The sequence below is a fragment of the Excalfactoria chinensis genome, chromosome Z, assembly GCF_039878825.1.
Source record: "Excalfactoria chinensis isolate bCotChi1 chromosome Z, bCotChi1.hap2, whole genome shotgun sequence".
In the NCBI taxonomy this organism is placed as follows: domain Eukaryota; kingdom Metazoa; phylum Chordata; class Aves; order Galliformes; family Phasianidae; genus Excalfactoria; species Excalfactoria chinensis.
The window spans coordinates 9,234,899-9,262,574 of NC_092857.1; the positions used below are offsets into that span (position 1 = coordinate 9,234,899).

Here is a 27,676-nt window from a genome sequence, read left to right on the forward strand (position 1 = left end):
TTCAGAATGAAAATACACGGATCATCATATATTGAACCACACAGTACCACCACAAACAAAGGCTAAAAGCTTTTGAAGCAGCTAAGAATGGAATGTGCCTCTGCCAAGGGACCCAAAACGTCCCAGATTCATCAGACACTTTGCAAATTCTTGGCAGACCTGCCTTCTGTTTAGAGCTCATTTCCCATGTTGCTCTGCCATCCAGCATTACAGTGACAAATAGAAGCAATTTCAAGCAAGAGAAATGCTAAGAAAAATGAATTAGAATTAAAAAAAGATTATCAGAGGCAAATATTACCCCATCTCCTATTTCACTTGGACATAAATAATGACATCTTAAAACAGCAGTGTCAATTGCACAAGGCAAAACAGGGATTTGGGGTAAGAGCTTAAAAACCCCAAAGTGACTCAGGACAATGTAATACAACTTGACTCTGTGGCCCAGTATTTCATACCTAAAGTTCAGAAACGTTTTGGCCAAACCACTTCTGAGATAAATGCACTTTAAAGATATTAATGCAATCATTTTTCTGTCTGGCAGCACAAGTTTTATTAAAGTTACAACTTTAAGGGATGTTTCAAATTAAACAGACTGTAAAAACAGAGCTCAATTTAAACTCTACTGTGACACTTTTAATTAATAAAATACAAAAAATGGACTTTTTGTTAAGCCTTACAGGCAATATTTCTCTTTGATTACGGTTTCCAAATGTCACAAAACTCTTCTGCTGTGTCCTAAAGCAGTTGAGTAGCTCAGATTATATTTCCCCGCTGAACACACTGGAACAGAACTTAAGGTTCTGGAGAACCTGCTGACAGGGAGAATGTTGATCCAGCACCTCGAAAGGATTTCCCTTCTTAATTTTCATGGAATCATAGAACAAGTCAAGTTGCACAGGGCTTTTGGGAGACCTCGGTCCAGCCACCCTCTCAAAGCAGAGATAACTTAGACCACATTGCTCAGAGCCTGGTCCCATCGAGTTCTGAATATTTACAAGGAAAAGGTTAGAAATTGTATCTCAGTTCCAAGCAATTTCATTTTCCGCTGGGCAATACCTCTATACTCCTTTGAATTCAAACATAACTTCATTGGTAACCTCACCAGGAGACTGGCAGCTGCACAGTGGCCTCCCACCCACAGGCAGTCACTGCAGAGCCCCCAGAGGTGAAGTTCATCCACCCAAGCCCAAGTGCTGAGCCTGGGTCAGCTTATGAGCAGCCAGGTGCTGCTGTACTTGCAGTAGGTCCATCAGGAATATAAGTAGGTCACTCCAAAAGTAATGCCTCCTAGCAACAGTGAAACGTCATCTGACAGTAATTAATTTTGCTAGTTGGTCACCCAACACCTGACAGTAACCCTTCAAGTGTCTGCAATACCCTGCACAGTAAACAAGAACATTCACTGATCTCTTGTCAGAGGTGTGCAGCCATCAGCGACAAAGACAACTTACGTGCAGATCCAGACTGAGAACTGGCCTCAAATCTAAGAGGTCTGACGCTAAAACCGAGACCTAAGCCTCAGTGAAGCTGCCCAGACCTCAGTGCCAATCCCTCTGGAACACTAAAATCATTACATCCGTACTGATAAAAAAATGCTTAGTTCCTTAGTTCTAACCTAGTTCCTGCTTTAACCATCAGCAATAGTGATATACAGTACCAATATGTGGAATGTATGAGAGAAAGAGAACACACGTGATTATCATCAAGGGAGTGGGAGCAGCACAGAACAATAATTTGTAAAGCAGTTTACAATTAAGTGTATATACATATGAATATATATACATGCATAGATATATACTTACACTTACACAATGCATAACCATACAGGTATGCTTTTGTGTTTGCTTTCTTTTTGTTTTAAATAATACGATGCTTCATGCTCGTGCTGACCTTCAAACCAGCATCAAAGCCTTGCTGTGAGAAATTCTCCCCACCTTGCCAGACAGAGAAAAGCCACGTGTGAGCTCATCTTTCTCATATACCTTTACCTTCCCACAGTCCAATCCGGCCATCCTGGCAGGCTGTGTGAGGATGATGGATCAAACTGCAGAGAGAGCCTGGGGGTCTGTGCTGCGTGGACTGCCCACGCCAAGCTGCAGAGCTGTGCCTGCACTCCTGAGGCTGACACAGCACTTACACAGGGAATGCAAAGGCATCCACATGCACATGCTGGATTAGAAGAGGAAAAATTTCATGTGCAGCAAAACTGAAAGCACAAGAGCCACCAGTAATTCAGCATGCGTATATTCCTCTGAATTACATCCTCCTCAATTAAAAAAGAAAAAAGGAAAGAAATAAAGGAGACAAAAAATATTCCTGCCATTCTTCCAACACATTTACTATACTCAGATTCCTATGGTTTTCCCTCCAGCCCTCACTGATTCATTACAAAAGCTCTGATCCATTGCCATCAGAGGTACCAATGCCAGGCAGGCAAACCAAAACTCCAAAGCCACCCAGCAGCTTCAGCACAGACCTTAGGGCAGGACACAAGCTCAAGTACAGGCTGGAGGGCTACACTGAGCTTATCCAGCTGGGTCTTCACAGCGCTGTGTACCTCAGTGACCTCAAAGCTTCTCCTAATTATGTTAATTGGGAAATTACAATGACATCTCAAAAGTGCCTTCGATAAAAAACACACAGAATCTTCCCTGGAAAGCCATGAGCATATGAAATGCCATTGGTAGCGTGTGCAGAAAGATTTGCTGGAATGCCAGGGAACTGCATCCCGAAGCTATGTATAATTAACTTTTGATTTTTAGGTTAAAGCTTTGCTGAGCCATAAGCTTAAGAAAAACTACCAGATCTTGAAATAAAACACAGAGAATTTCTGAAGCTAAAAGAAAGCTGAGATGCCCACTTGAGTTTGCACAGGAACGCTACCACGTCATCAGCACTGAGCATCCCTGATTTTTTGCTTTTCCCTTTCTCCCCACAGAACAGCAACCTGGCACATGGGAGAGAAGACTGTGCAGACATCACTAACAAGAAAACAAAACTTGTCGTACTGAAGAAATGCTTGAGAGAGGAGACCGCTATAAGCATAGACTCAAAGCAGAGATAACATGCAAATATGAAGGGAACACCAGCATTAGGCAGATCGTAGCATGAAGCTGTAAAAGTGTAAGGATACACAACCAAATCACCAAGCTAGACATCACATCTGAGACACCCAAAGGTTTCAGAGGTTTATTACTACTGCTGCAGAAAGGGGGTGGGAGGGAGAGAAGAAGAAAAAAATCACAAAGAGAAAAGCTTCAATTGAATCCACATGCTTTCTCATGCCTGAAAACGAGCCTGTAAGCTCTTTAGAGTTGAGAACATCATTTTATTTTGCATTTGTACAATACAACAGAGGCCCAGGATAGTGATGAAGCTTCAGAGAGCTGCTTCATTACAAATAAATAACAATAATCCACTTAATCTCTGCTTAATGCAGCCCTGGAGGGAATGAGGGTGAGATTATCAACTGACAGCATTTACTCAGTAGACCTTCAGTTATAGTTCATAGCCAGAAATTCAGATTCCTCCCCTCAAAAAGCATCCGTTGGCATCAGCTGAGCAGAGCAAATGAAGCCTTGAAGAACTGGACAGTAGACTGTTAAATAAGTTTGGTTACAAAAGGAGCAGAGAGGAGAGTACGGTGCCACGTAGGTGCTGCAAGAGGCATCCCATTGGTTCCAACAAAAGCACCAGAAAGGGCAAAAAAAACACCCAACAGATGGGAGAAAGGAAACACCATGACTGTCGCATGGCTTGTAGCACACAAGAGCTCCTGCTGCCCATGCTTTGCTACAGCACAGAACAGAGAGCAGACACTGTAGTAGGTAACATCCCTGCTTCCAACCACCTTCTGTGCAAAGAGGGCTGGGTTTGACGACCCCGTCCCATCTGCGCCAGGCTGGAGGAGAATGAGACAGATGCAAGCAGGCATCGAGGGAGAAGGTGAAAACATCACCAAAGCCACACTTACAGTGACCAGTGTTTCAGGACACACACTCTCCCCCTTCACATCTTCTTCTTCAGGCTCTTCGTTTTCTTTATTGTCAGTGCAACAGACAGAGTCTTGGACTGAGCAAGTGCTAAGCAAGTCTGGCAAACTGGTAGATGGGTACTGCAGAAAATCCTCTTCGGTGGATTCCTACCCAAGAGACAACAAAATGTGTTACATCACATGAACCCACCAGAGCCACGCTGACTCTGCCCCATTTCACCTGTCCCAACAGTCCGCCCTCCTTATGTGTTTCCATGTGCCTGAACTGTAACGGTCCAGTTATTGGCAGCAGCTCTGGTGTTAACATGCACACAGAGTAAACGTAGGCCAACACACATCTGAAACAATCATATTTCATGAAAGAGAATTTAAAATAAGTGCTCCCCCAGCAGTCTGCTCCTCCCTGCCTGAGTTCATTAGAAGTTGTGGGAAGCAGACGCAGAGCTTGCAGGCTCATTACTCATGTCACTGTGTCCCAAATCTCACGCTGTGCTCCCATCGCATATATGTCTATCTAAATGCACCAAGGTAATAAACCAACAGTGCTGTTTGGGAGAACTGAACCCATAAGCCTCTACCTATCCAGTCCAGATGCTTCAGGAGATGTTCCCCTGGCTTTGGCATGCGTTCTGGGAGGTAAACGTGCATCAGCTGTAAGACAGGCTCTCATTTTATTGCTTTCATAGGAAATCCTGTGCTTGCAATGCTCAGCATGCCAAGCTGTAGGGCTGCTTTCCCATACCAACAAACAGCAGACAAAAGAATCTGCTGGAGAACACTTCACCTGTATCTGCCTTTCTACATGGTATTTTAGTCTGCAGGGTTATTCACAGGGATGATTTTGATGCAGTCACTCCATGAGCAAACCAATAATTTTCAGGACAGTTCTATGCAGGCTAATGCCTTGCGTTTTAGCAGAGAATCCAGTTGTACAAATGAAGTACAAAACGTACCTATTGAAGTTCAAAGCATGTTGTTTCCAGAATAAACACTGGTGGGGCTACTATCATGCTGGGAGCCTACAGAAGGTCTTAAATGAAGTTCACTGTCTAAATTAAACTTTAGAGAAGTTACAGGTTCTTCACTTTTAACATGGAGGAACAGAGCCTCTTCTTGACGAAGATGAGAAATAGAAAGCCTCTTTAGAAAGCCAAAAGGAGCACCCAGAAATGAAGCTCATATAAATCTGCACCAGGTTGGTTGGGATAACAAGTGTGGTCCCCGTGGCCACCCCTCCTGCTCCAGAGGACCCTCTACCACCTCAGTGGTCATGTTGTCGTTTCTGAGATTCTAAGCACTTTTGGGAACTGGTCTCAGCCCAAGCCAGGGAGTACCAGGCTGCAGTCTAGGGGAATGCACAAACTGGGGTGGGGAGGATTTCCTTAAACAAAGCAAAAATATTGTGCAATATTCCCTTGATCTCTGAAAGCGAAACTGAGAGCCCTCCCAATAAATGAATTCCACTCTCATTCCCCTGAAATTTCATGCTACTTTATCTGTGAGAGCTTTGCTCCAAGCTATTAACAAGGACAAAATAAGGAATTCAAGCCAAGGGATCATCATCAGGAGACCTCTAGCACACAGATTCAGAGAGAGATAACAGGCTCCACAGGCAAGCGTCTGACAAGGCTGAGTACAGCCTGCTTTATTTAGAACCCTACGTATATTTTAAGAAAATGCTTTTTGGCCAAAACTTAAGTAATGTCTGCATGACTAAACCCAGCCTCATTTGCACACTGAACAACAGTGACAATTCAAGCAAATCACTACTGTAGTCTATACCCTGCTGATTTGCCACAGATTTACAGCAGCTACTGATAACAATCCCAGCAGCACCGCATTAAACCTAGGGGAGCAAATGCAAACATGTGCCTCCATCTCAAAAATGTGCTGTGTGGAGGACAGATCTTGAGGAAACATCAGGGAGAGGACACAGTGTGTGCTGCTTGTACCTTGCTGGCGACCACCAGCTGCACCATGCCAGCAGCTGAGCGCAGGAGAGCCACGGCATCCTGGTGGGACAGCCCCACCAGCGACTGCCCGTTGATCATCAGGAGCTCATCGCCTGCCGTCAGCCTGCCGTCCCTGTGAAAACAGAGAGGGAACATTGGGCTCCTGCCACACTGCAGGGTTTTGGTGGGGTAAAATGTGACCTGGGTGATGTTAAATTTGCATTGATCGGTGAAGCGTGGTTTGACCAGAAAGGGAGCACAGGAAGGCACCCTCTGGAAACTGTTGCTATACTCAGAGCCATTTCCCTCTGCCTGCAGGGATGAGTGCTCTCAGACCCTGTTTGTGCCCCACTGGAGATGGATAGGAAGCAGCAGTGTGCCCCACATTTCACCATCAGAGAGGCAGGGCTGGGAGTGAGCAATCCCCTAGGATGCACAGCCTGTCCTTGCCCATTGATGACCCCATAGGAAAGGGGCACAGGGAAAAAAGCCCTGCAAGCCATCAGGCTCACTGGGTTATGTTCCATTATCAAGAACCTGGGGTCAAGAATCACAGAATGGCTTGGACTGGAAGTAATCTTAAAGATCATCCAGTACCAACTCCCTGCTATGGGCTGGCTGCCCCATGCTACTAGCTCAGGCTGCCCAGGGCCCCATCCAACTCAGCTGTAAGCACCTCCAGGGATGGGGCACCACAGCTCACTGGGCAGCAGTGCCAGGGCATCACTGCCCTCTGAGCCAAGAATTTCCTCCTAGCACCTACCCTAAATTTCCCTCCTTTAGTTTAAAGCCATTTCCCCATGTCCTATCACTATTGGACCATATAAGAAGTTGGTCTTCCACCTGCTTATAAGCTCCCATCGAGTACTGGAAGTAAATCACAGCAAGTCCACATGCATACTGACTCTGGTATGGACCTGCACTAAATTCATGCCTTTTGTCTGTCTTTGCCTTGGACTAAACAGGCTGGGAGAGGTCTTCAATCACAAAAATGAGCTTTCAAGCTAAAATTTTGCCTTCTTAACCTTTACAGAGTGATGCAGGTCTCCACAGCATTAGGACAAACGACCTGCACCAATCCTGACCCTGGCAATGGCCACAGATGCTGGGTCACACCCTGATGGCTCTGCTGCTGGCTCACCTGTGTGCCGAGCCTCCTTCCTCCACGTGGGTGATGATGATGCTGTGTGGGGATCGCTTCGAGCCTCTGCCTCCTGTTATCTGAATCCCCAGCCCATCCGTCCCCTTCAGGATGCGCATCTTCCATATGCGGGAACCTTCTCGCTGAGAGAAAATGGGCAGAGAGTCCTTGAGTTTGGATTTGGACATTGAGAGAAGGCTGGAGGATAGAGAAGGGAGCGACGTACAGCCTTGCTGCCCATCACCACACATCTGTAGAGCTCAAGCCACATAGCTGTTTCATATATATATACATATATATATGTATTGTTATTTTTTTGTTTTATTTTGCTGAGCTTTGTCTTGTTAACTGTGGTCCAAGCAAAGAAGGTAGAAAGGAGGCAGCAAAGAGCAGGCGCGGCGTGTATAGGTTTCCTTGCAGACCCACTTGCAGCTTTTCTGAGCTATGCAGAGCTGCAGCTCTGCATTCCACTCCTTCCCACAGCCAACAGCAGCCTCCAGAACCTTCACCAAAACTCTAGGATTTGCAGCAAGTGAGGAGCTGAGAAGCAAGATGCCACTGAAGGGGCACCTTGAATACCAGTGCGGAGCAGACTTGCAGCATGCAGCAGTGTTTCCTCCTCCAGAGGGCTTGCAGCATTTGAAACACAGAGAAGAAAATGCCAGCCTCATATTATCAGCTGCTGATAAAATATTTCTTATTTGACAGATGTTGTATGGACTGTATGTAAGGATTTTCTACCACAAAGAATAAATTTTCAATATAAGCAAGGTAACAAGCTTTATTATATATATACATACACATATATATTATGATTAAAAATCCAAATCAGAGCTTTACAATCTCTGGAGCAATACTAAATGCAAAACAAGAGACTAGTTCCCATACACCCTACTGGAAGGACTGGGCACAAGGAAACATAGGAGAGGCCGCTATCAGCGGAACAGGAAAGGAAAGAGAAAAACAATCAAGCAAGCAAGACGCAAAGGCAATTGCCAGGACCCTCTCAGAGGGAGGGGAAGAATCAGAGTAACAGAATTACGAGAAATCCCAGGAAGCTCCCAAGCTTGCAAGGCAGCAAAATGCACAGTTTGGCGGTGATTTCAGGCTGCTTGCCACAGTCACTCAGCACCAGGTCATCTATTTCTGACTGGGTCTGTGCTGCACACGTTCCCGCAGCACACAAACACCCAAGCAGTGGAGATGATTAAAATTGCATGCCAAACTGTGAAGAGCATAGAAATCGCTGCTTGTTTCCGAGGAATGGAACTGCTAAATATATCAGTGAACCCAATGTTTGTGGCAGCGACTTGCAGATTTTAGGCCAACGCTGTTTATCTGAGCCTATATTAAGTGAAGAAAATGTGCTCTTTATTTTTATTTTTCTTTAACCTGGCCACTGGGGACCTATGTTGAAACTTTTAAATGCAATGCAACACGAGTTTTACAGACACAGGAAAAATATTATCTTGAGTACCTAAACCAGTACCTAAGAACAAAGAGAAAAACAGGAGATAAAGGTTATACAGCCCCAAGACCACAGGTAGGAGAAACAGGAAAAACCAACCTGGTGTTTTGAGAGGTAAGCCAAAAGTTTGATCCTGGAAATGTAGACACCTGTGGGTAATTTGTTAGCTTGACAGCAATGCACATGAGCAATATCCCAGCAGGTTTAACTAGGATGCTGAAGGCACTGATAAAAGCCCAGTCCCAGTTGAGTAACAGGGCATGTAAGGACAGCAAACACCTTGAGACAGATTACCAAGACAGACAAAACAACGTGTTAAATGCAGGGACAAGAGTCAGTTGTACTTATGTGCTCCACACAAACAAACAAATCAGAACTAAGCCAAAGCCTGACCATGCTCAGAGAGATTTTATTGCCATAATATGCCCCACACCCATAACGAACATCAGATGTGTCACATCCCCTCCCTCCCCCCAACCAGAACGATGCCCATCCAGGATGCCACTCTGGCTGTCTACTTGTTAAACCCAGTTCAGAAGCAAACTCTTTGATAAAGCCTAACAATGCAGTCATAACACTATTTCTAATGACTTGCAAAAGCGTTTTGGAATGCTGGTTATGCAAAGGCCCATACTATGCAGCACCCAGCCTGCAATCCTCAGCACTTCTCACTATCACATACTAAAAACACCCAAATTCACTCTCCACTGACCCACCCTCAAATACTCATTCATATGGCACAACACTTCACGGCAACAAGTGGTGAGGCTCTGTTGCTCTCATTCCCCTTCAAGTCTCATTGAAATCAAAACCACCTGCAAATCAGCACATTACTCAACCTGAGAGGGGATGGCAGAGTACAGCCGTGCTGCAGACAACACCTCAGCCCAGCACATACTCAACAACGTATTTATTCCACTTGTTTTGAAATCACAAGTCAGTGGCACTCAGAACCACATCTACTGACTGCTCTCCCTTTTTAGAACATCCACAGCTGTTCAGTCAACCCCAGACATACTTACATATCTTTGACTTTTTAAAAGTCAAAAGGCAGATTTCCTAGCATTTGGGTGAGACTTCTTGGAGAAAGGGGGTGTTTCACAGGGAAGGGTGTTCCCCTTCCCTCTCCACATAGCAGCTCTACTTCTGTACAGAGCAGCATGGGACACTCCACTGCCAGCTGGGAAATGCTGCTGCTTCCATCAGCCACCTTCCGTGGCTGCATCACAGGAGAGCTTTGCTAGTAAAGCTCCAGGCCAAGGATTCTTAAATGCATTTAAATTTGACTATAAAACAGTCTTCCTGTGTTCTTGGAGAAACCCACATTCAACAGCACAAGCCTTAAATGCTTTAAATAAAATTTAAAAAGCAGAGTGATGCGCTCTATGCCTTCCACTCTGAAATCTTTTAAAGGATCAACAAGTCTACATGCTCACTCAGACTTCATACAAGGGCTAAGACTGTGCCATATTCACTCAGCTCTAGGGACTCATGACATCCAAGGAAAGCTCCAACAGTGGTTAGATTTGGCCATCTGCAGGTCTGATGTCACTGTCCTTGAAGCCTTCTGAATCCTGCACAGAAGAGGACGTCTTCAGCAGCAGAATGGCCTCCTCTGATGGGCTGCACAACACCAGTTGCTGCCAATTTCATATACCTACTAACAACCGAACATTTCTCTCTGCTCAGAAAAATCCCCATAGCTTCATTTATAAATGATTCATAATAATCCCCATAGTTTAGTTCATGAGTGACACAATAAATCTTCACACATCCATCCAGAGCAATCTGTGAAAGAGTATTTCATGCCCACAGTACAGAGAAATGCTGTGGGTCCCGGGAGGTACTTCAGACTGCAGATACCCTCAGCAAGAATCAACAACAGCCTCTTCTCACTACTCTCAAGAATAAGGAGAGCAATCCATACTCCTTAACTACCCTTAAACAAACTCAAGCAAAGACAAAGAAGCTCAGCACTTGTGAAGCGAGGTGGAAAGGTGAGCTAGATCTGGTGGGCCGATGTCACAAGCCACAGAGAACCATGCAGTTCATCTGAGATAAAGCCTAGAGGCACACTCAGAGATTTCCACACTCACTCTGGAAACCATCAAAGGAAGGAGAAGCCAAATTTCTTTTAGAGATTTTCCCCCCATCTTCTGGAAGGCGATATTAGTTCTGCTGAGATCCAGCTTTTCCAACTTTCATGATTCTATAACCCTAACAACACTTAAAATATCTAAAGGGCTGTGGCCAAAATGTTGGTTGAAAAGAGCCAGGCTCTCTTTGGTGGTGCCCAGTGACAGAACAAGGGGCAGCGGGAGTGAACTGGAACATAGAAAGTTCCATGAAAACATGAGAAGAACTTCTTCACTTTGGGAGTGACAGAGCACTGGAACAGGCTGTCCAGAGAAGATATTGATTCTCCTTCTCTGGAGATAATCAGTAGCCACTTCGATGCCTTCCTGTGAAAAGTACTCTAGAGAACCTGCTTTAGCAGGGGGTTGGAATAGATGATCTGAAGAGATCCTTTCCAACCCCTACCATTCTCTGTGATCTCTGTGTGTGATTCTGATGCAGAGAGAAAGAGATGAGCCCAGACCTTCTTTTGAAGTCCCTTTCAGACTTACACTGCTTCTGTGAACATTCCTATAGCAAGAAGAAGCACAAACGGTCAAGTGAGAGAGGCTGAGTTTGGCTAATGGCTGTTTTTTATTCTCTGCAGTTACATCACTCTTAGGTGACTCAACTTTCCTCCTAACTCGGCTCTGGCAAACAGGCAGTGCCTTGGATCAGATCTTTCCTCTTGTAGATGATCAAAGTGCACAAGCTACAAATAATTAAAATGTTTTTTAAGATGGTATGAATATTCCACTCAGATTAATGGTGAGCAAGAAAAAATGGGTCATCTTATGTAAGAGACCGCAAATGAGAATAGAGAATCGAGCCGGCATCTCAAGTTGCTCCCTGCAGGCTGCCTTTCTCCACCATTGTACGCGAGGCAGCCTCTGTTCAGAGCAAGCCTACATCTGGAACAAACTAGCCTGCTACAGATGTGGGGAAGCTCGCGTTATGCCTGCTCCAAGTGAATACCATCAAACGCTCAATTTCATAAGCACATCATTAATAAAACAAAAAGGAACATTTTTCCCCTCTGCGTGTAAAATAAATAAATAAATAAGATGTGTCAGAGCTGCTCTTACCACCCGTCTTTCACCAGCTAATTGCAGGGGAGTTTAAAAGGGGCTTGACTGATTTCTACTGTGTGGTGTTCAACAAGTTGCAAATCTGAATATACAAAGGAAAGATCGCTTTGAAATGTTATATTAAAGAAAAGCTTGGCAGGAGCAAGGTGTAAACAAATGGAAAACAGAAATGCAGTAAGTAGTTAAATAGGAAGATAGGAGAATGGAAAATGTAAAATAGCTGTCTACAAAAAGCACTTTCTGTCACAGCAGCAAGGATTTTTGCATAAATAAGTAATAGTTTTCAAGCAAAACCCAGAATAAGCCAACCTGAGAACAGCAGTAACAGTGTGTCAGCACACCAGACATGCACACATCAACCTTGCCAGACCCTGTATCCCAGGTAGATATCTACCAACATGCCCAGGGGACACCTACCTGCCTTGCTGGCACCGTGATGGGCTTTTCTGCCCATGCAGGACCAGCCCCCACCTGGTGACCTCACAGGACCACCCCAGCAGCAGAAGCTAATAGTAAACTCCTCCTTGCTGGCCAAGAAGCTGTTTTTGGAAACTTGAGGCTTAAGAAAAAGTTTTAAGATCTATATCTTGAAAAACTGACCACAATAGGTTGGATGGGAGCTGGCAACCAAAGTGCTGACGGCACACACCTGAAAACCAGCAATATTTCCCACATAAAAACACACAACCAGGGCACCACATTCAGATCGGCATCAGCACTACCAAGCACTGCCAACAGCAGCACTCATTCCCCAGAACCCCTCGATGATTTGGGACAGATGAAAAGCTCTTCTCCCAGATGCCTGCCTTGTGTCAAATGCTGCTGCCTGCTCCCACCATCCCATTCCCCAGCAGACATGGGGCAGATGCAGATGGGCAGCTGCTGAATTAACCTTGGTGATCACGTGCCAGTCGATTAGCTCAAACGTGTTGCTCTCAAGATGCAGTCAAAAGCCATCGCTCTGACATCACAGACACAGTAGTGCAAATGACTCAATCACAAAATCATGCCAAAATCTGATTTTTTGCAGATTCTTAACAAAGCAATTATTTCATTAGTGGATAATGAGTATAGTTTTCATCTGGTCTTACCAGGATGTTGTTAAAGCTGATCTAACAGCAAGATTCCTGCTTTCATCTGCTGCCCTGGGTTTTCACCCAAGGGCAAGCTAACAACAAGTAAGCTAAACAACTCCAAAACAAATCAAACGGGGAGGAAAAGCATCTACATTCCTTTACTGCTATGTTATTCCAAGGCACAAGTTCTTTGCCCATCCCTACCGCCTGTGAAAAGTTCCTAGCACTGGAGATATTTCTTAACACACTGGAATCAGTGAAGGCTTCTGTCTCCAGTTGACACAAGCCACAAGGTGCCTCTGGGTGTCTCCTAAAACACTTGAGAATGGAGAAGGAAAAAGTCAAACTCATAGCCTTCATTCTGAATTATACAACGTTGACCATGTGAACTTTCCATGTCCTCAAAACAGGTCAGATCCAAGAGCACAGATGCAACTGTGAATCCATTTAAGCTTCCATTTCTGATTCAACAGGTTCTTTTTTGTTTGGGCAAATGGCTTAAAATCCTTCAACAGAAATGTGAGTACCTTGCCCTGGAGAGAGAAGCATCCTATGGGATAAAGCCTGGAGAACAGCGGAAAGCAAAATCCTACCCTCCTCCAAACACAAGCTCACCATTAAAACACACAAAACAGGCATCACAGATGAGGCTATGAAAACTCCGCTGTTTTAAGCAGAATGACCCACAGGGATGCATCTCCAGAGACAGACTAGTTGTTGACATCATTTCCTTGGCAAGGGCTTTAAACATTTTATCAGCCATTGCATGCACCTAAACAACATAATCGCCCTTTGCTAAAATCTGCTGGAGATGTTTCTCATCCTGAGCCATCACCATCTGGGTCACACCTCCCTGTGCTGCTCAGCTCCTGATACCCCTGGAGCTTCCTTGCAAGATCAGCCAAAAGATTCTCCATCTATTCCCGACTCGGGGGTGGGGAGGGAGTTCAGCACAGCAAATGCCCCTGGGGAGCTCAGGCTTTTAAGGTTTACAATGTGCTTGCATTCCCTCAGGTATCTCACTGGGTCTCAATCTGTTGTTTTTGGGCCACTGGGAACCGTGGATTAGTTTGAAGCTTCCCAGAAAAAAAAAAAAAATTAAAATAAAAATCCTTGCTGACTGCAGTAGATTAAAGCCTATCCTGGAGTAAGTCACCGTGGTCCCCATGTCAGCTACAGCAGAGTCTGTCTTGGAGACTGTTTTTCATCCATTGGTGCCAGGAATCTTTGGGTTTGCTGGTGGTTTCAGCTCCCTGACTCAAAAATTAAGCATACGCAGATCCGTAATCACAGCTTACACCTGGAACACCGCAGCACTAAGCAAACAGCACGCTTTATTTTTAGGCATGTCCACTTGCTTTCAAACATTCGCACGTAATGATTAAAACATCAAACGGTGTGAACTTAAACGTTCAGCTACAGCCATTCCTTTGCAATCTAGTTATGGATTTGCTGTGTGGGAGATGTTTTATATTGCTGCTCTCTCTTACAGTTTATCATAGCAGAGCACAAATCTCAGATGAGAGCTCCACTGGCACAGCCTTGTGCATCCCCGATGTCTCTGCGGGCAGTTCATTGCTAACAGAGAGGATCCCTTCTCACAATGACGCATTTAAACTACTTCATTACAACTTACCCATTACCATGCTATCTCTGCACACAAACCTGCCCTAAGCCTTTGGAAAATTCAATCTGAACAGACAATAAATGAACACATAGCTACTTAAAATTAAAATCTACAGTTAGCCCAGCCATAGCTATCGCTTCAATCACAGCAAAGAAAGGCAGAACATTCCATCAGTTGAGAAACGTGACAGCAAGGGCGACTTATCCCAGAAAGTTGTGATGACAGCTGTGTTATGGCAAGGTAGAGCATAACTGGCAGCAAAAATAAATGAACTGTAGCATCAGTACTAGTTACATAAAAGTGCTTCCTAAAACTCCAAGCAAAAATCAAGGCCAAGTTTTCTCAGTGCTGCACAGCTACAATTAGAAGACAGCGCTTGTCCCTGAGAGAGTTTACAACCCAAAACAGGCAAAAGGAAAGACATGCTTATCACAGTGCAAATTAAAACTTCAAGACAGTAGATAGCCCCGGGATTCACGTTAATGAAAGATGGAAGCAAACACAGAGGATAAAAGGACGTTAAGAACAGAAACAGATTCTCAGAAAGGCCTGTGTGCGTCCAAAGGTGTCTGCAACAGGAACAAAAACTGGAGTTATGTGTCTCTAAAATGTGTATCATACAAAAGTGCAATAAAAAACCTTGATGAAATAATAATCAGTGCTTACGCTGACTAAAAGAAGTTGATGCAAAGCAACTCCACTTCCCAAGTTCAGTGAAGCTGTCACTGCTTACCCTTGGAAGTATCCTACTCACAGCAAGGTTTCCATTTTGGTACAGCAAATGGTTGACAATTTTTCCTTCCATCACATTTAAAACACAGGAAAATCTTTAAAGTAGGTACAGTATGTCAAGTCTCACGTTTTGATTCCTGTAACGTGCCATTAGCCTTATTCTTCTGCTTGGCAAGATAAGAAACATTTTGCATTAGCCAAAATGTGAGGTAAGGCTGACATTTACCAGCACTGATTGGTAAATATTGCTACAGAAAGCTGTCAGCCTTCCCTAACTGCAAAGCAACATGCAATTCAAAAGCATTCCACCTTTCCTGAGACATGCCATCTTAATAAGCAAGCAGTAATGGGATGGAACAAAAACGACTTTCTCATTAAGCGTAGCCAAGCACTGCTCACCTGAGGTGGTACATATGCAAGTACTCCTTAGCAAACACCTGATTGGTCTCATAGGTGCACACACACACCCATGTGCACCTGTGCATATACTCAGGAGTACAGGGAGAGTTATAGTCTACATAAGACAGGTCCAACTGGTCCATAAGGCAGCCAAATTGGCTGCACGTGCTGCTCCATAGCTGGAACTCACTGCTGAATAACGTGGGTTAGCAACACAGAGCCCTTGTCACCCACACTATCAAAGTGCTGCTGTGCTGTAAATCTCAGTTCCCCAAAAACCACTCTGAGACTCAGCATTAATATACAGCCCACCCCCCAGACACCCCTTTTAATAGCTAGTAAGCTGACCTCACAAAGACACAAAACACACTTTACAGGGCCAGCAAATGCTGACTGCTCTCCATGTAGAATGCATGTGGCAGCTCTGTACCCAGGCCATGTGCAGCAGACAAGTGCCCAGACACAGACCCCAGCCCCTCTCACCTGCCTGCCTTCACAGTAAGAGCATATCCCTGCCAGTCTCCTCCACATATAATCTAATGACAACTGATACATTTGGATCTGGATTTACTAAAGCAGAAGCTTAAATTTAAGAGGCTTCTGGAAGCATCTTCAGTTTTCTTTAAAGCCAGTGAGGACCTCTCAACGTATCCTGTTGGGGTAGGAGGAAGTAAAGGTGTCAGTTCATGCACTGGCACATTCTATCAGCAGCCAAACTTCTGGGTCATTGATGAAAGCCTCAACTGTCATGCCAGGAAACCTGATTAAATGGAATGCCCTTTGAAAAACCACCCTCACTGCAATGGTATTCCGGCTCCTTACAATCCCAAGGTCACACCTCTGGTCCCAATCTGACAAATTCTCAGTACTCCTCAGTTCTGAGCAGCTGAGAAAACAGCCCACACCTCTTCCAAAACAACGGTGACATTGAAACAGAGAACAAAATCAAGGGATTTTGTCTTCCCAGTAAACACACTGATACCACAAAATTGGTATCTTGTGAGGAAACCTCCTGTTTCCTTTTCTTTATCATTCCCCAGCCCCTCCCATACTCGTCTTACATCCTTGCCTTTGTAATTACCAGCCTAGAAAACACCACCCTGTTTCAAGCCACTGAATAAAAGAAGCAAACTTTGATTTCTGCGTTTAAGCTCCCAGATCTCCCCAGGATGTGATGGGTCATTACTCCGGCTCAGAGATTGCCTGTTTTTAAATCACCATGCACGACTCCCCGGGCCCTTCCCAAGGTCAGATCTGGTTTCCAGGCCTCTGAGATCTTCCTGCCAGGCAGACAGAGCCCTGCAGCTTTGAATCTGCACATTTTTAAGGGGCATTCAGGTTCGTTCTAAAAATATTGCAGCATAACTTAACCACCTGTAAATATCAGATGCTAGCTGCTAATTGACAGGTACAGTATTTATTGAGGTTACATACCAACAAACAGTCTAGCAGATTTGTTTATACATAGCAGTAGCAATGCCAAGTGTACAGGAGAGACAGACCAAGATCTAGGAGATGAAAGCAAGCCTGAAGGGGACTGACACATGCATATGAACCAGTAGCACTGGAATCTCCTGGCAGGTTCATCTGACAAACAGTTTTCGTCTCAGCTCTCATTTTACAATTCAGCACTGCTGTTATTAGCAGCACGCCGTGACAAAACAAGAGAAAAACACCGAGCTTGTGGGAGAGGAAAGCTAACAACACCCAAGGCACGTGGCCGCCTCAAACGCACTCCTGGCACAACATCTCCAAGGCCACGAGCTGACCTCTGGGTTCAGCAGAGCAACAGCCAAAGACAGGCAGACTTACTCCAACCTCTCCTCCCCTGAGTTCTGGTAACTTTAACTTCAAATGAACTTCCTAAAGGGAGAAAAGGGGAACTTCCTGGAGCCAAGATTCCAGCTCTGTATTTCTTCCATCTGCATCCTGGGGTTGGGGAGGGGAAGGAGAGGAGGGAGGACCAGAGACGTCTTCCTGCAGCCACGCAGGTGCTGCAGCTCCTTCCCAAAGCCTTTCCTCCCACCCGCAGCTGACCTCCAGCCTGCTGCAAGGCGTCTCTCACTGACAACACAGTGAATATACTGCTCCCCAAAGGTGCTGGGCTGACAGCTCTGGATATTCCATTAGCCAGCGCATGGAGGAGATGGCAGGCACCATGCAGGCAGCAGGGATGGGCTGGTTTTCCCCATAGAGGGGGTGCCCTGCCAATGCACCCTGTCCCTGTCCGGGAAGAGATAACTCATCTCGAGGCTGTGAAAGGTTTGGCTTGTGCTCTGAAGCCTGGAAGGAGGCTGCAACTTTTGACACTCCGTTCTGGATGCTGTTTTCAAAAGACTCCTGACAGGACTGGGTCTCACATGCCTGAGCACCAGGTCATGCTTTGGAAACACAGTTTTAAGTGACGTTTGAGGCTCCCAGGTGTCCTTTGGCTGTCATTTCTTTTTTTATTATTATTTTATTTTATTTTTTTTGTTTTCTTTTAATAGAACTCAAAATAGTTTTGAAAATTCTATTCACTGTCTCTATTTACCATTTATTAAGAAGCTGAATTAAGCTGCTGATTACTGACAGCAGCTACCACACAGCTGTTAAAGTGATGGGCATCTGTAATGTAAGGTCTCCTTGTTTTGAAAAAGCAAAGGCTGTTCAGGGCATGCCATTCAGGCTCAACTACTTACAATTCTCCACACTCAGATGCTAGGAAAATGTAATTAACACTGACACATACAGAGGTCATATCTCTGAGCAAAACATTAAAATTAAGAAAAATTAAGAGACAGAGAGAGAAGCAATTTTGCTAAATGGCTGTGCCTTCCAACAGGCTCTGTGACAGATACACCGCAACAAAACACATTATAGCTCTTAAATTTCCAGTGATTCAAATAAGCTTTTACATTTTACAAAGCTACCTTATAAGTGATTTGCATTAAAAACACATTTATTGCTTTGCATTGGCACATGTATGTTCTGAGTTTAATAATACACTTGTTGGACCATGGTGACTCAAAACATCAAGGTAATACCAGCAAGAAATGGCTCTAGATCAAGAGTTTCTTCATATACGGTGCCTCAAAACATACTCTGACCATCTTCATTTATAACGTGTTTAATTAGACATCTCCAGAACAGATCCCTGAAAGTATAAAAACTTCCTTAAATTTTTATATGAACCAGGGCCTTCAAAATACTGACAGACTGGATTTATTTATTTACAAAGTTCTAATGTTTTCCTTTGGAAGGGTTTTACAGACTGCAATTATGAGGCTTTCAAAAACGGTACATAAACACCTTCCCCTCCCTGCTGCGCCATGAAATCAAATGTGCCTCACTGACGGGAAGAATAGGTTTTCTCAATTACATTTCTTTAAGACTAGCACTTAAAAAAATTGGATTAGCCCCTTCCAATGCTTTTAAAGTTAAGTTAGTTTAATCTAACAACCATCATCACTCCGCACTAGAACTGAGGAGTACCAATTCAGAAGATATGTTTAAACCAATGCTTTCCACAGCAGACATTAGGAATGAGATGTCCACTCACACTGCTGCATTACCAGCTTTGAAGTCTTAAACCAAATGCAGCTGCTGCAGCAAGCCCTGAGGCCAGCACAGCAGCGTTCATCTGTTTATGTTATCAGCGTCTCTGAAAAAATTGGCAGACAGCTCTTCTGGTGATAGATGCATACTGAAACCCGATCAAGGCTTGGTTATTTTTCTCCACTCAGCAATGCTGCATTTCTAGCCAGGCAAACCCCAAGGTCTCCATTAGGATGAAGAGAGAAGCAGTGAAGGCCCCAAGCCCACTGCTGTCCCAAACATTAACAAATCATCCATCCCATCAACTTGGATCAAAAGTCACAGCAACTTCCATGTGGCTCCCAAGCACTTTCCAAACAAGTTTTGTAACACCAATAATTGCACCAAGGTCTGGTGCTGATTCCCTTTCTCTTCAAGAATGGAAATTTCAATTCCAGTTTTAATGGAAGCCTTAAGGTCCCACTAAACTCAGACATGAAGCCTCAAAGGTCAAACTGAATATCTTCCACTGACCCCTCTCTCCTCAGTTCCTTAAGGTCAACACTTGTACCAACAGAAGAGTTCCTGAAGCCAACACTGACAAGTCTGAGAAATAACAATCTTCTCTTTCACCACAGATGGGACATGGCAAAAATTCCTCCCAGTTACTACCTAATTCTCAAATCCTCCTGCCCCTGGTTTTGTACACGACGCCTGCAACTCAGCACCCCAGCAGCTTAGGTTGTCACACAGAAGACAGTGCACTCAAATCTGTGAAATCACTCTAGAAGTTCCCTTAGCCCTCTTGCACATCAGAAATTTTGCTTGCTCCTCCACAAAACCCCAAAGCAGACCTACCTGGGTTGACTGATCAACGACGTCCATCACGCTGCCCTCTGACAGCCGGGACCGATGCTGTCCCCTGGTGCTGCGCAGCTTCTCCTCTGTATTAACTTCTGCTTCAGGGACCTCTGGCTGAGCCACCTCCACCTCCATTGGGGTGCAGTGCCCGTTCCCATGCTCTGGCTTTTCTTTGCTCTCCTTGCTGCCTGGTGTCCTTGTGATGACCCCAAACTTCCTGGTCCTCTTCCCATTCTGAGCTGCTCTGTCAGCAGGTTCAGGGCTGGGCTTGGCTTTGGGGTCACAGCTGTTGCTGTTGTTGCCGTTGGAGGGAGGAAGAGGGGCTTTGCGCTTGATGCGGCGCAACATGATCAGGTAGACAAAGCCGCCATTCCAGCACTGCTCGGCCAGGTAACTGCAAGGAAAGAGGTGCATGCATTAGCAATGGCTTGCCCCACATCTTGACTGTGATTTCTGCATGACTTTCTGGGCAGCACAGCTGAACTCGTAGTGGAGACACATTGCGATACCTCGAAGCATCCGCAGAAGCTCCTTTTTCTTTTGTTACTAGGAATTTGCACTGACATGCATAGATCTGAGTGCTGCCTCCCAATAGTCCTATCAGGCGCTCAGGCAGCAGTAACAGAACAACTGTTAATGCTACCAAATGGATTCCCACCACCTTGACCTCCAGATCCATGGCACAGCAACACAAAATGACAGAGCAAGCAAAGCAAAACAGAGAGTGGTTCCAGTAGGGGGGGGGGGGGGGGGGATTAATATAAGCACATCCCAAAAAGTTAAAAATAGTGAAGTTTCCTCTGCGCTGCAGCCCATAGAGTATTTGCATTTGAAATGAGTCTCCTTAGTGAAACTCATCTTCTGCTCTGGCATACCTACATGCTTTCAGAGTCTCAGGGGAAGAAATCAGCCACAGGGCTAAGCACACACACGGTCAAAGGCCTCTGTACAGCAAAGCATGGCACCCCGGCTCCTATGAATGGGAATAAGTTTCCTTTATAGCAGGCACACTCCAATCAAAGCAGGAGCTAAGTCATGGCAGTTGTGCATGGAGCAGCCACCAGGTCCTCATACTACACCATCACCTTCCCTCCCAAAGGCTTTGAACGTGCCTTGGAGGAAATGACATTTCTGCTTCAAATACTCAGTGACCTTAAAGAAACTGCACCCATCGATGCAAAAGGGGAATCCAACTTCATGCCTCTTTTGGGAAAGCATGTACCTCAACCCAAATTCTTGAAATATTTGGGTTTTCAGCCAAGGGTGTGACCAACAAGGAGCACAAACAAGCTGGAATGTGTATTTAACAGGTTTGTATGTGCCCTTTCGCATTAATTTAGACCCAAAAACTCCACTGCCTTTCTCACTAGCAAATGTGGCAAGAATTTCCCAGAGCATCAAATAACCCTCTGCTGCAGCTGCAATAAACTTTCCACTAACACAGAGCAGTTGGTGAGCCTACAGCTATCAGAGGAGATGAGAAAATAGGTGTGGAGTTAAACCATAACAGGTCTTAAGAGAAAATAACCCAGCACTTGCAGCTGAGAGAGTAGGAGAAACTCAGGAGTCTTTCACCCCTTTTTCCCTGCCTGATGCTTGTGGGGTAATTTTCCCCCTTCTTAAAAGCTGTTTGGCTTTAAACATAACCCTTCAAAGCTATTCCTGCATAGAGGTGACTTGTGGCAAAACAGGAAAAGCAGCTCTGATAACCCCTGAAGCAAACTTCTTTGCAAATGGGTGAAGAAAGAGCTCTCCTTTACTCAAAGCAATCCGGACCAGCCTGGCAGTGGCTGAAAGCAACACACAACAGGTACGTTTTTATCCACAGACATTAGCTGGCAGTTTCAGAACACCGCTTCCTACAGCTGAGATGTCCTCCTCAGACAACAGCACCACTCAGACTGCCTGCATTTCACTAGGAAGTCTGATGCCCACCTGAATATGGCCACATTCAGTACAGCCCTGGAGCAAGCGAGCTGAGGGACACTTGGGCAAGCCTCTTATTAAAAAAAAATAATAATAATAAAATAAAAAATAATTAAAAAAAAAGAAGTAAAGAAAGAAAAGAAATGGAAGGAAACATGTATGTATCCAAATAAAACCTTAAGCCCATCTTTTTTAAACCATCCCCAAACAGACAGCGCTGTCCCTGCAGCAGCCCAGCCGTCTGCGTGGCTTTGAGGTGACACAGTGACACAGTGACACAGGCCCAGCGAGGTGGCTGAGGCAGGCAGAACCTGCAGGCTTTGCCTAAAAAATTCCACAACTAAGATGGAAGTAGTTTGGGTTACCAAGTTAAAAGAAAAATGCTTTTAATCAACAGAAGAGGGGCCGTTTTGTTCCAGAAACAATACGGGCTGCCTGTTTTTCACATTTATCTTTCAACTCAAATTTCAAGGCAGCCAGTAAAGTTGATTAAAATTCATGACTTTTGCTTGCAGCTATACCACTGCACTCTGATCCATCACACATAAGCCTGATAGCACTGCTGCTGCTGGCACATAGAAGACGAGCTGCTCCTCTCCCAGAAGCCCGGTGCTTCGCATGGGTGCTGCCCTGCCTGCTCTGGGCACAGCCCGTTTTGCCAGACCTGTTCTCATGCAGGTGCACCTACGTGGGAGATTTAAAACACTGATCTCTATCTCCAAACTAATCGCTGCTGTAGTTTTAAGTGCCAGTAACCAAGTGCATGCAGTAACCAACTGCCTGATTTTGGAACCAAGCAGAAGGGAACTTAGTAAACGTCCCAGATTAAGTCATTTGACAAAGTAGAAAACAGTTTACTGCTTCACCTCCACTCATAGCACATTTACTCTGCTCATAACATGCAAAGTTACGGAAAGGGAGGAAAAAGTTTTTTCTTCTCTATCCACTGTCCACAGAAACTCATGCCTGCAGCTCAGAGCAGTAATGATGCAGCTGTGCTGAAGTCAGCGGGGCCGTGCTGATTTACTCCATATGGCGGGATGGTCTGCATGTTCCAGGCGTGCAGCCTGGAGTAACTCACGGTTTTAAGTCTTCTTGAGTGCTCCTCGGCAGTTCAAAGCACACATTCCCATGAAGAAAAAGGAACGCTTTCTCTGGGGCAGGAAGCAATTACCTTTGAGTGGCAGTAAGGGATCACGCACACCAGACAATGTCCAGTATTTCCTGACAGGGTACGTTCAGCTGCCACAAGGACGGGCACCAGTGATGCAATAAGTGGCATCGTTACCCCAGAGCTTGTTTCAAATCAAAAATCAGGATCAGGCATCCTGTGTTGGAAAAGCAGCACTGGTGTAACACCACACTCAGGTTACAAAACAGGCACCTAATATATCAGAGGATCTACGGTCATTGTCAGTATCACCCTCCATCCCTAGGCAGGGCTGCTAACCAAGGAGCCTGAGCCACTTTTAAGTTCTGCTAAGTACGTGCTGCCTACTTAGCTGGCTTCCTTTCCCATTGTCATTTTTTTCCTTTTTAAGAAAGAAGCCAGAAAACCCCATGGAAGCACAGCAGGTTCTCAGCACAGGACAAAAGACAGGAAAGAATGTATTAAAAGACTGAGAACCTGCAGATTTTTAATTACTTTCAATCAGTCCAGGAACATCCAGGAGCCAGAGGGGAATAAAGAAATGGATTCAATAAAATGTATCTATACAGCCTCTATACTGCAAAAAAAATGTGAGCTATACAGGACCCCAGAATTTGCTTCTCAGGGATTCAATGTGTGCTAAGCAGATATGTCCTTTTTTAGGTTCAGTCCCAGCAGAGCATCCATAGAGATTTTAGCCATCACTGCCCCGAAGGGATATTTGTCTGGTCAGGATCAGAGCCTGCGTGCATCTGCAGCTCTCAGCATACAGCATCAGCTGCTGCCTGCAAGTTTTCAGCTACTAGAAATAGCAGCTCAGATGAAAAAGGCACAAGAAGTAAAAATCTCCCGAATGCAGCCTTGATTGACCTAATTTATTGAAAACCAAGACTGTAAATCACAATAGCTTTTTAACTTCCTCTACCCTGTGCTGGTTGGCAAGGGATGGAGTAGGATGCAGAAGAAGCTCTGCATGGCATGCACAAGCTAAAACCCTGGGGCACCCACTTCTAGAGCCTGTGGCTGAAAGCAAGAGATTTCACCAACTGGTAATGCATCATTTGCAAAACATTTTACCAACAAAACACTCACCCACGCTCCCCGGTTTTGCCAGGCTTTGTAAGGCAGTGCCAAGAATCCAGACTTTCTACATACAAGGGGCTGTTCCCATTCCTATGGAACTCAACCCACATCCCTGCCTTACTCATGAAGGAAATCTCTAGTCCCATGTGATAACTCAGAGCCCAGGGAGGCAATGCCACAGCTCTGCAAGGTGAGGCAAGGAGAGGCTGCACACCCTCTGCAATAACAACAAGTGGCACAGAAGTCTGTTTTAGAGACATGGAACAGGCTGAGTGCATTTCTGGAAGAAAAAATAAAAATAAAAATGTGTATATATACACATATATATATACACATACACATACATACATATATATATATGTATATATGTGCTATATACATATATGTGTTATATATATATATATATATATATATATATATATATATATATATAAAGGTAAAGCTTGGGAAATCCTAGTCTCAGTGAGACAGGAAAACACCAAAGACCACAAAACCAGCCCAGCCATGTGGGTGGTAGACCCTGGAGGGACAGCAAGCATCAAACCTCGATATTTCTGCTGTAGTGTCACCTCCCCAAGCAAGGTCTAAGATATCACCGAAGAGTCAGTTTGGAAACATTTCCTGCTGACATGCTCAGAAGGAACGGTCGCTTTTGCTGCTTCCATCCCGCTCTGGCCCCAGCTCTGCTAAAACCTCAGCCTGAGTAAAAGGCTGCCCTTAAGCAGCAGGGCAGATTTGTTCTTCTCTGCAGGAGATAAACCATGAAAATCTTAATAATCTTTAAAACTAGGGAAAAATCACTTTGCACTTTAAACAGTGCGGTAAGGTTCCCTCTGGCAAAGCTCAACCACAGGTTAGAAAATGCAGCTGGTGGCTGCTATCAGGGGACACTCCCTGCTCCTCTTCCATCTGAGCCACTGAGAGACAGACACATCCTTCAGAGGCTCTTTTGAGCTACGCAGTCAAATCCCACTTCTGCCCTATGTTGCAATTGCACAAATCAGTAAGTTAGCTCAGTATAACCCAAATTTCTTGGCATGCATGTCCAGCATCATACTTGGAAAACGTGCTGTAGGGTAAACTCAGACATTTTTGCATTTTACACATAGGAGTGTGCAAATATAAAGGCCTACAGACCTGACAAGAGTGTGCTGTGACAAACTCTGTCACATCCCATCTCTCCTGAACAAATACAGACGGCTGCACTGAACTACATGAAAACCAAAGTAGGCCTGGCAGCTGTAAGAGAACATCTGGATCCACTTTAAGATCAGAAACACTGAAGAGAAGTATGTTTATTTTACACTAATAATACCATTTTGCATTTCTACACAACCTTCCATCCTGATCGATCAGAAAACAAAAAGGAAATGACACACATGGACATCCCCTGGCCCGCAGTGCAGCTCACCAGGGCACGAAGGAGGCACTTCAGTCACACCAACAGCTTTTGGAGCCACAGACCTGGGGTGTCCTCAGCAGGACAGACAGACCGACAGTTGTTACACACTGCTTTGGAAACTTTGGCATAGTAAAATGTCCTGAAACTCAATCTTCTCCAAGCTGGAAGGATAAAGGGCAGTGTGGATTCTCACAGTACTGAAGCTTCCACATCCAAGGGGGATTTAAGAGCTAAAACTGACAAACCATCTCTCTGTGACACAGGAAACCGAGCTAACTTGCTTTTCAGGTAAGTCAGGGCAAATTGATGACTAACAGACAGTGACTGATCAAAGGTTCCACTTGAATCCCTCACCCCATCGCAGTCACTGTGGGAGAAAACCCACAACATTGCGGGTAGATCTTGGCAGACAGCAGAGGGCACTTCTAGGAGATTTCCACTTCTTGAGGCAGGACTCAAGCACGCATTAACACAGCCAATGGAAATCACTTCCAAAACCCAGGCTGCAGCACAGCTCACAGATCTCACCAGGAGGCTGGGGCACAACCTGTGGAGGCTGTGGGGCCTTCCTGGAGGATGCTGACCTTTGGCCATAACTCACCTCAGTTGAAACAAACAGTGTTGGTAAAGCTGGCTGTTTTATCACATTTTTACACCAGGAAGGAGCCAGGTAGCTCTCAGCCCAGTGCCTCGCCATGACAAGCCCCATCCTGTCTCAGGCTGTGCAGGTGACGCCACACACAGGGGACGTGGTGTTCCCTGCCTGCCTTAATAAGCAGGGGAAAGGCAGAAACAGCACGGGAAGAGTCATTCACAGAGCTGAGAGAGGTAAAGCATCCAGAGAGAGCATTCAAACAGCACAAGGTGCAGACAGGGCTCCCACCTCCAAGGGGAGAATGAGCGGCTCACAGCCCTCGGCTCACAGCCAGGGATGAGCAGCACCACCCAGAGCCTTGTGTTGGCTGCAGCTCACTGAGCCATGCTGTTTTCTTCTCTTAGTATAGCTCAAGTGTTGTGGTAGAGAACAGGACTCAGAATCCATATTGCATATTTTTCACCATTAACTGTACAACCAGGAATGCAACTAGACCTACTGAAACCTTCAAGGAAAAATGAATCTGGAAGTTAAACTTCAAGGTATTTTTCTGTGGCCTTTTCTAAGCCGGTACAAGCGTGCTGGCTGCTGATTAGACACAATGCCTCCTTCGGATTATGGCTGCCAGCAGCCTCAAGCAATCACGCTGTCCTCGTGCTTGCCTTGGAGCAATTCAAGCTGCTCACAGGCTGGCTGCTATCAGCAGAACACCAAGAAGTCAGAGAGGTGGCATATCAGTGAGCAAACGGGGCAAGGTCTGCTCTGCAGTGCTCAGCAGAGAAAGCAAAGCAGAGAGAATTTCAGAATAACAAGAACAAAAACTCCAGAGCTGAAGTCTACAAGACTGTGCACACACATCTCTGGATCCAGAAGGCCCCTCTGCCAGGCCCACTGTGAAGTCTCCAGCTCTGGGAAGAGGTGATGAGTGAGCAGAGGATTGCTGTTGTGTTCTCACAGACTACCCTACAGGCTTTCACTGAAGGATGAGATTAAGATCAGCCTTGTGACACAAGGCCATGACTAAAGGCTGTCGAGACACCTTACTGCCTGGTATCAATGCAATGATGAGGCCTTGAATTAGGGAGAATTAAACTCCTCTTCCCCCACTGCTGCTCTGCAGATTTCTTGCAGCACCTGAGGCAAGCTTTTCCACTAAAAAAAAAAAACAGGGCCAGCCCACAGAATTGCTGCAAGGTGCAGGGTGGCAAAGCAGTGGCATCACAGTTTCACAAACACCTTAAATCCACTGTCAGCCAACACGAAACATCGCAGCTCTCCTCCCACCCAACATCCTGCTCAGCTGCTGGCACAACCCTTGGGCAGCCATACAAATGAACCAACTCGGGAACCCATCCAGCTTTAAATGAACACAGCCAAAAGCAAACACCCAAAAAAACTCAAACCTTAATGCAAGGAGCTTTAACCCGGCTCGCTGCTCTGATCAGGTTCCCATCAGCACGCAGGGACAGGAAAGCAAGCAGCAAGTGGGGCCAGGCTTCCACTCCCACCAGCACTGCTGGCACGGCTACAGCTGCAGGACAGGAGCTTGCA

At 45.3% G+C, this 27,676-nt stretch overlaps 1 protein-coding gene across 8 annotated transcripts in view; it reads right to left on the reverse strand.

Annotated features, from left to right (window-relative positions):
• PDZD2 (PDZ domain containing 2) overlaps positions 1-27,676 on the reverse strand; it is a 192,568-nt gene that overhangs the window by 45,094 nt on the left and 119,798 nt on the right. For 7 of the 8 annotated variants that reach the window (XM_072359491.1, XM_072359489.1, XM_072359490.1 and 4 more), the window contains 4 exons: positions 19,967-20,363; positions 7,088-7,230; positions 5,947-6,079; positions 3,974-4,141 (listed from right to left, as the gene is read on the reverse strand). In XM_072359491.1, coding sequence (XP_072215592.1) covers positions 3,974-4,141; positions 5,947-6,079; positions 7,088-7,230; positions 19,967-20,363 — 841 coding nt within the window. The remainder of the gene's footprint in view (positions 1-3,973; positions 4,142-5,946; positions 6,080-7,087; positions 7,231-19,966; positions 20,364-27,676) is intronic. The other variant, XM_072359493.1, reaches the window with a different exon arrangement.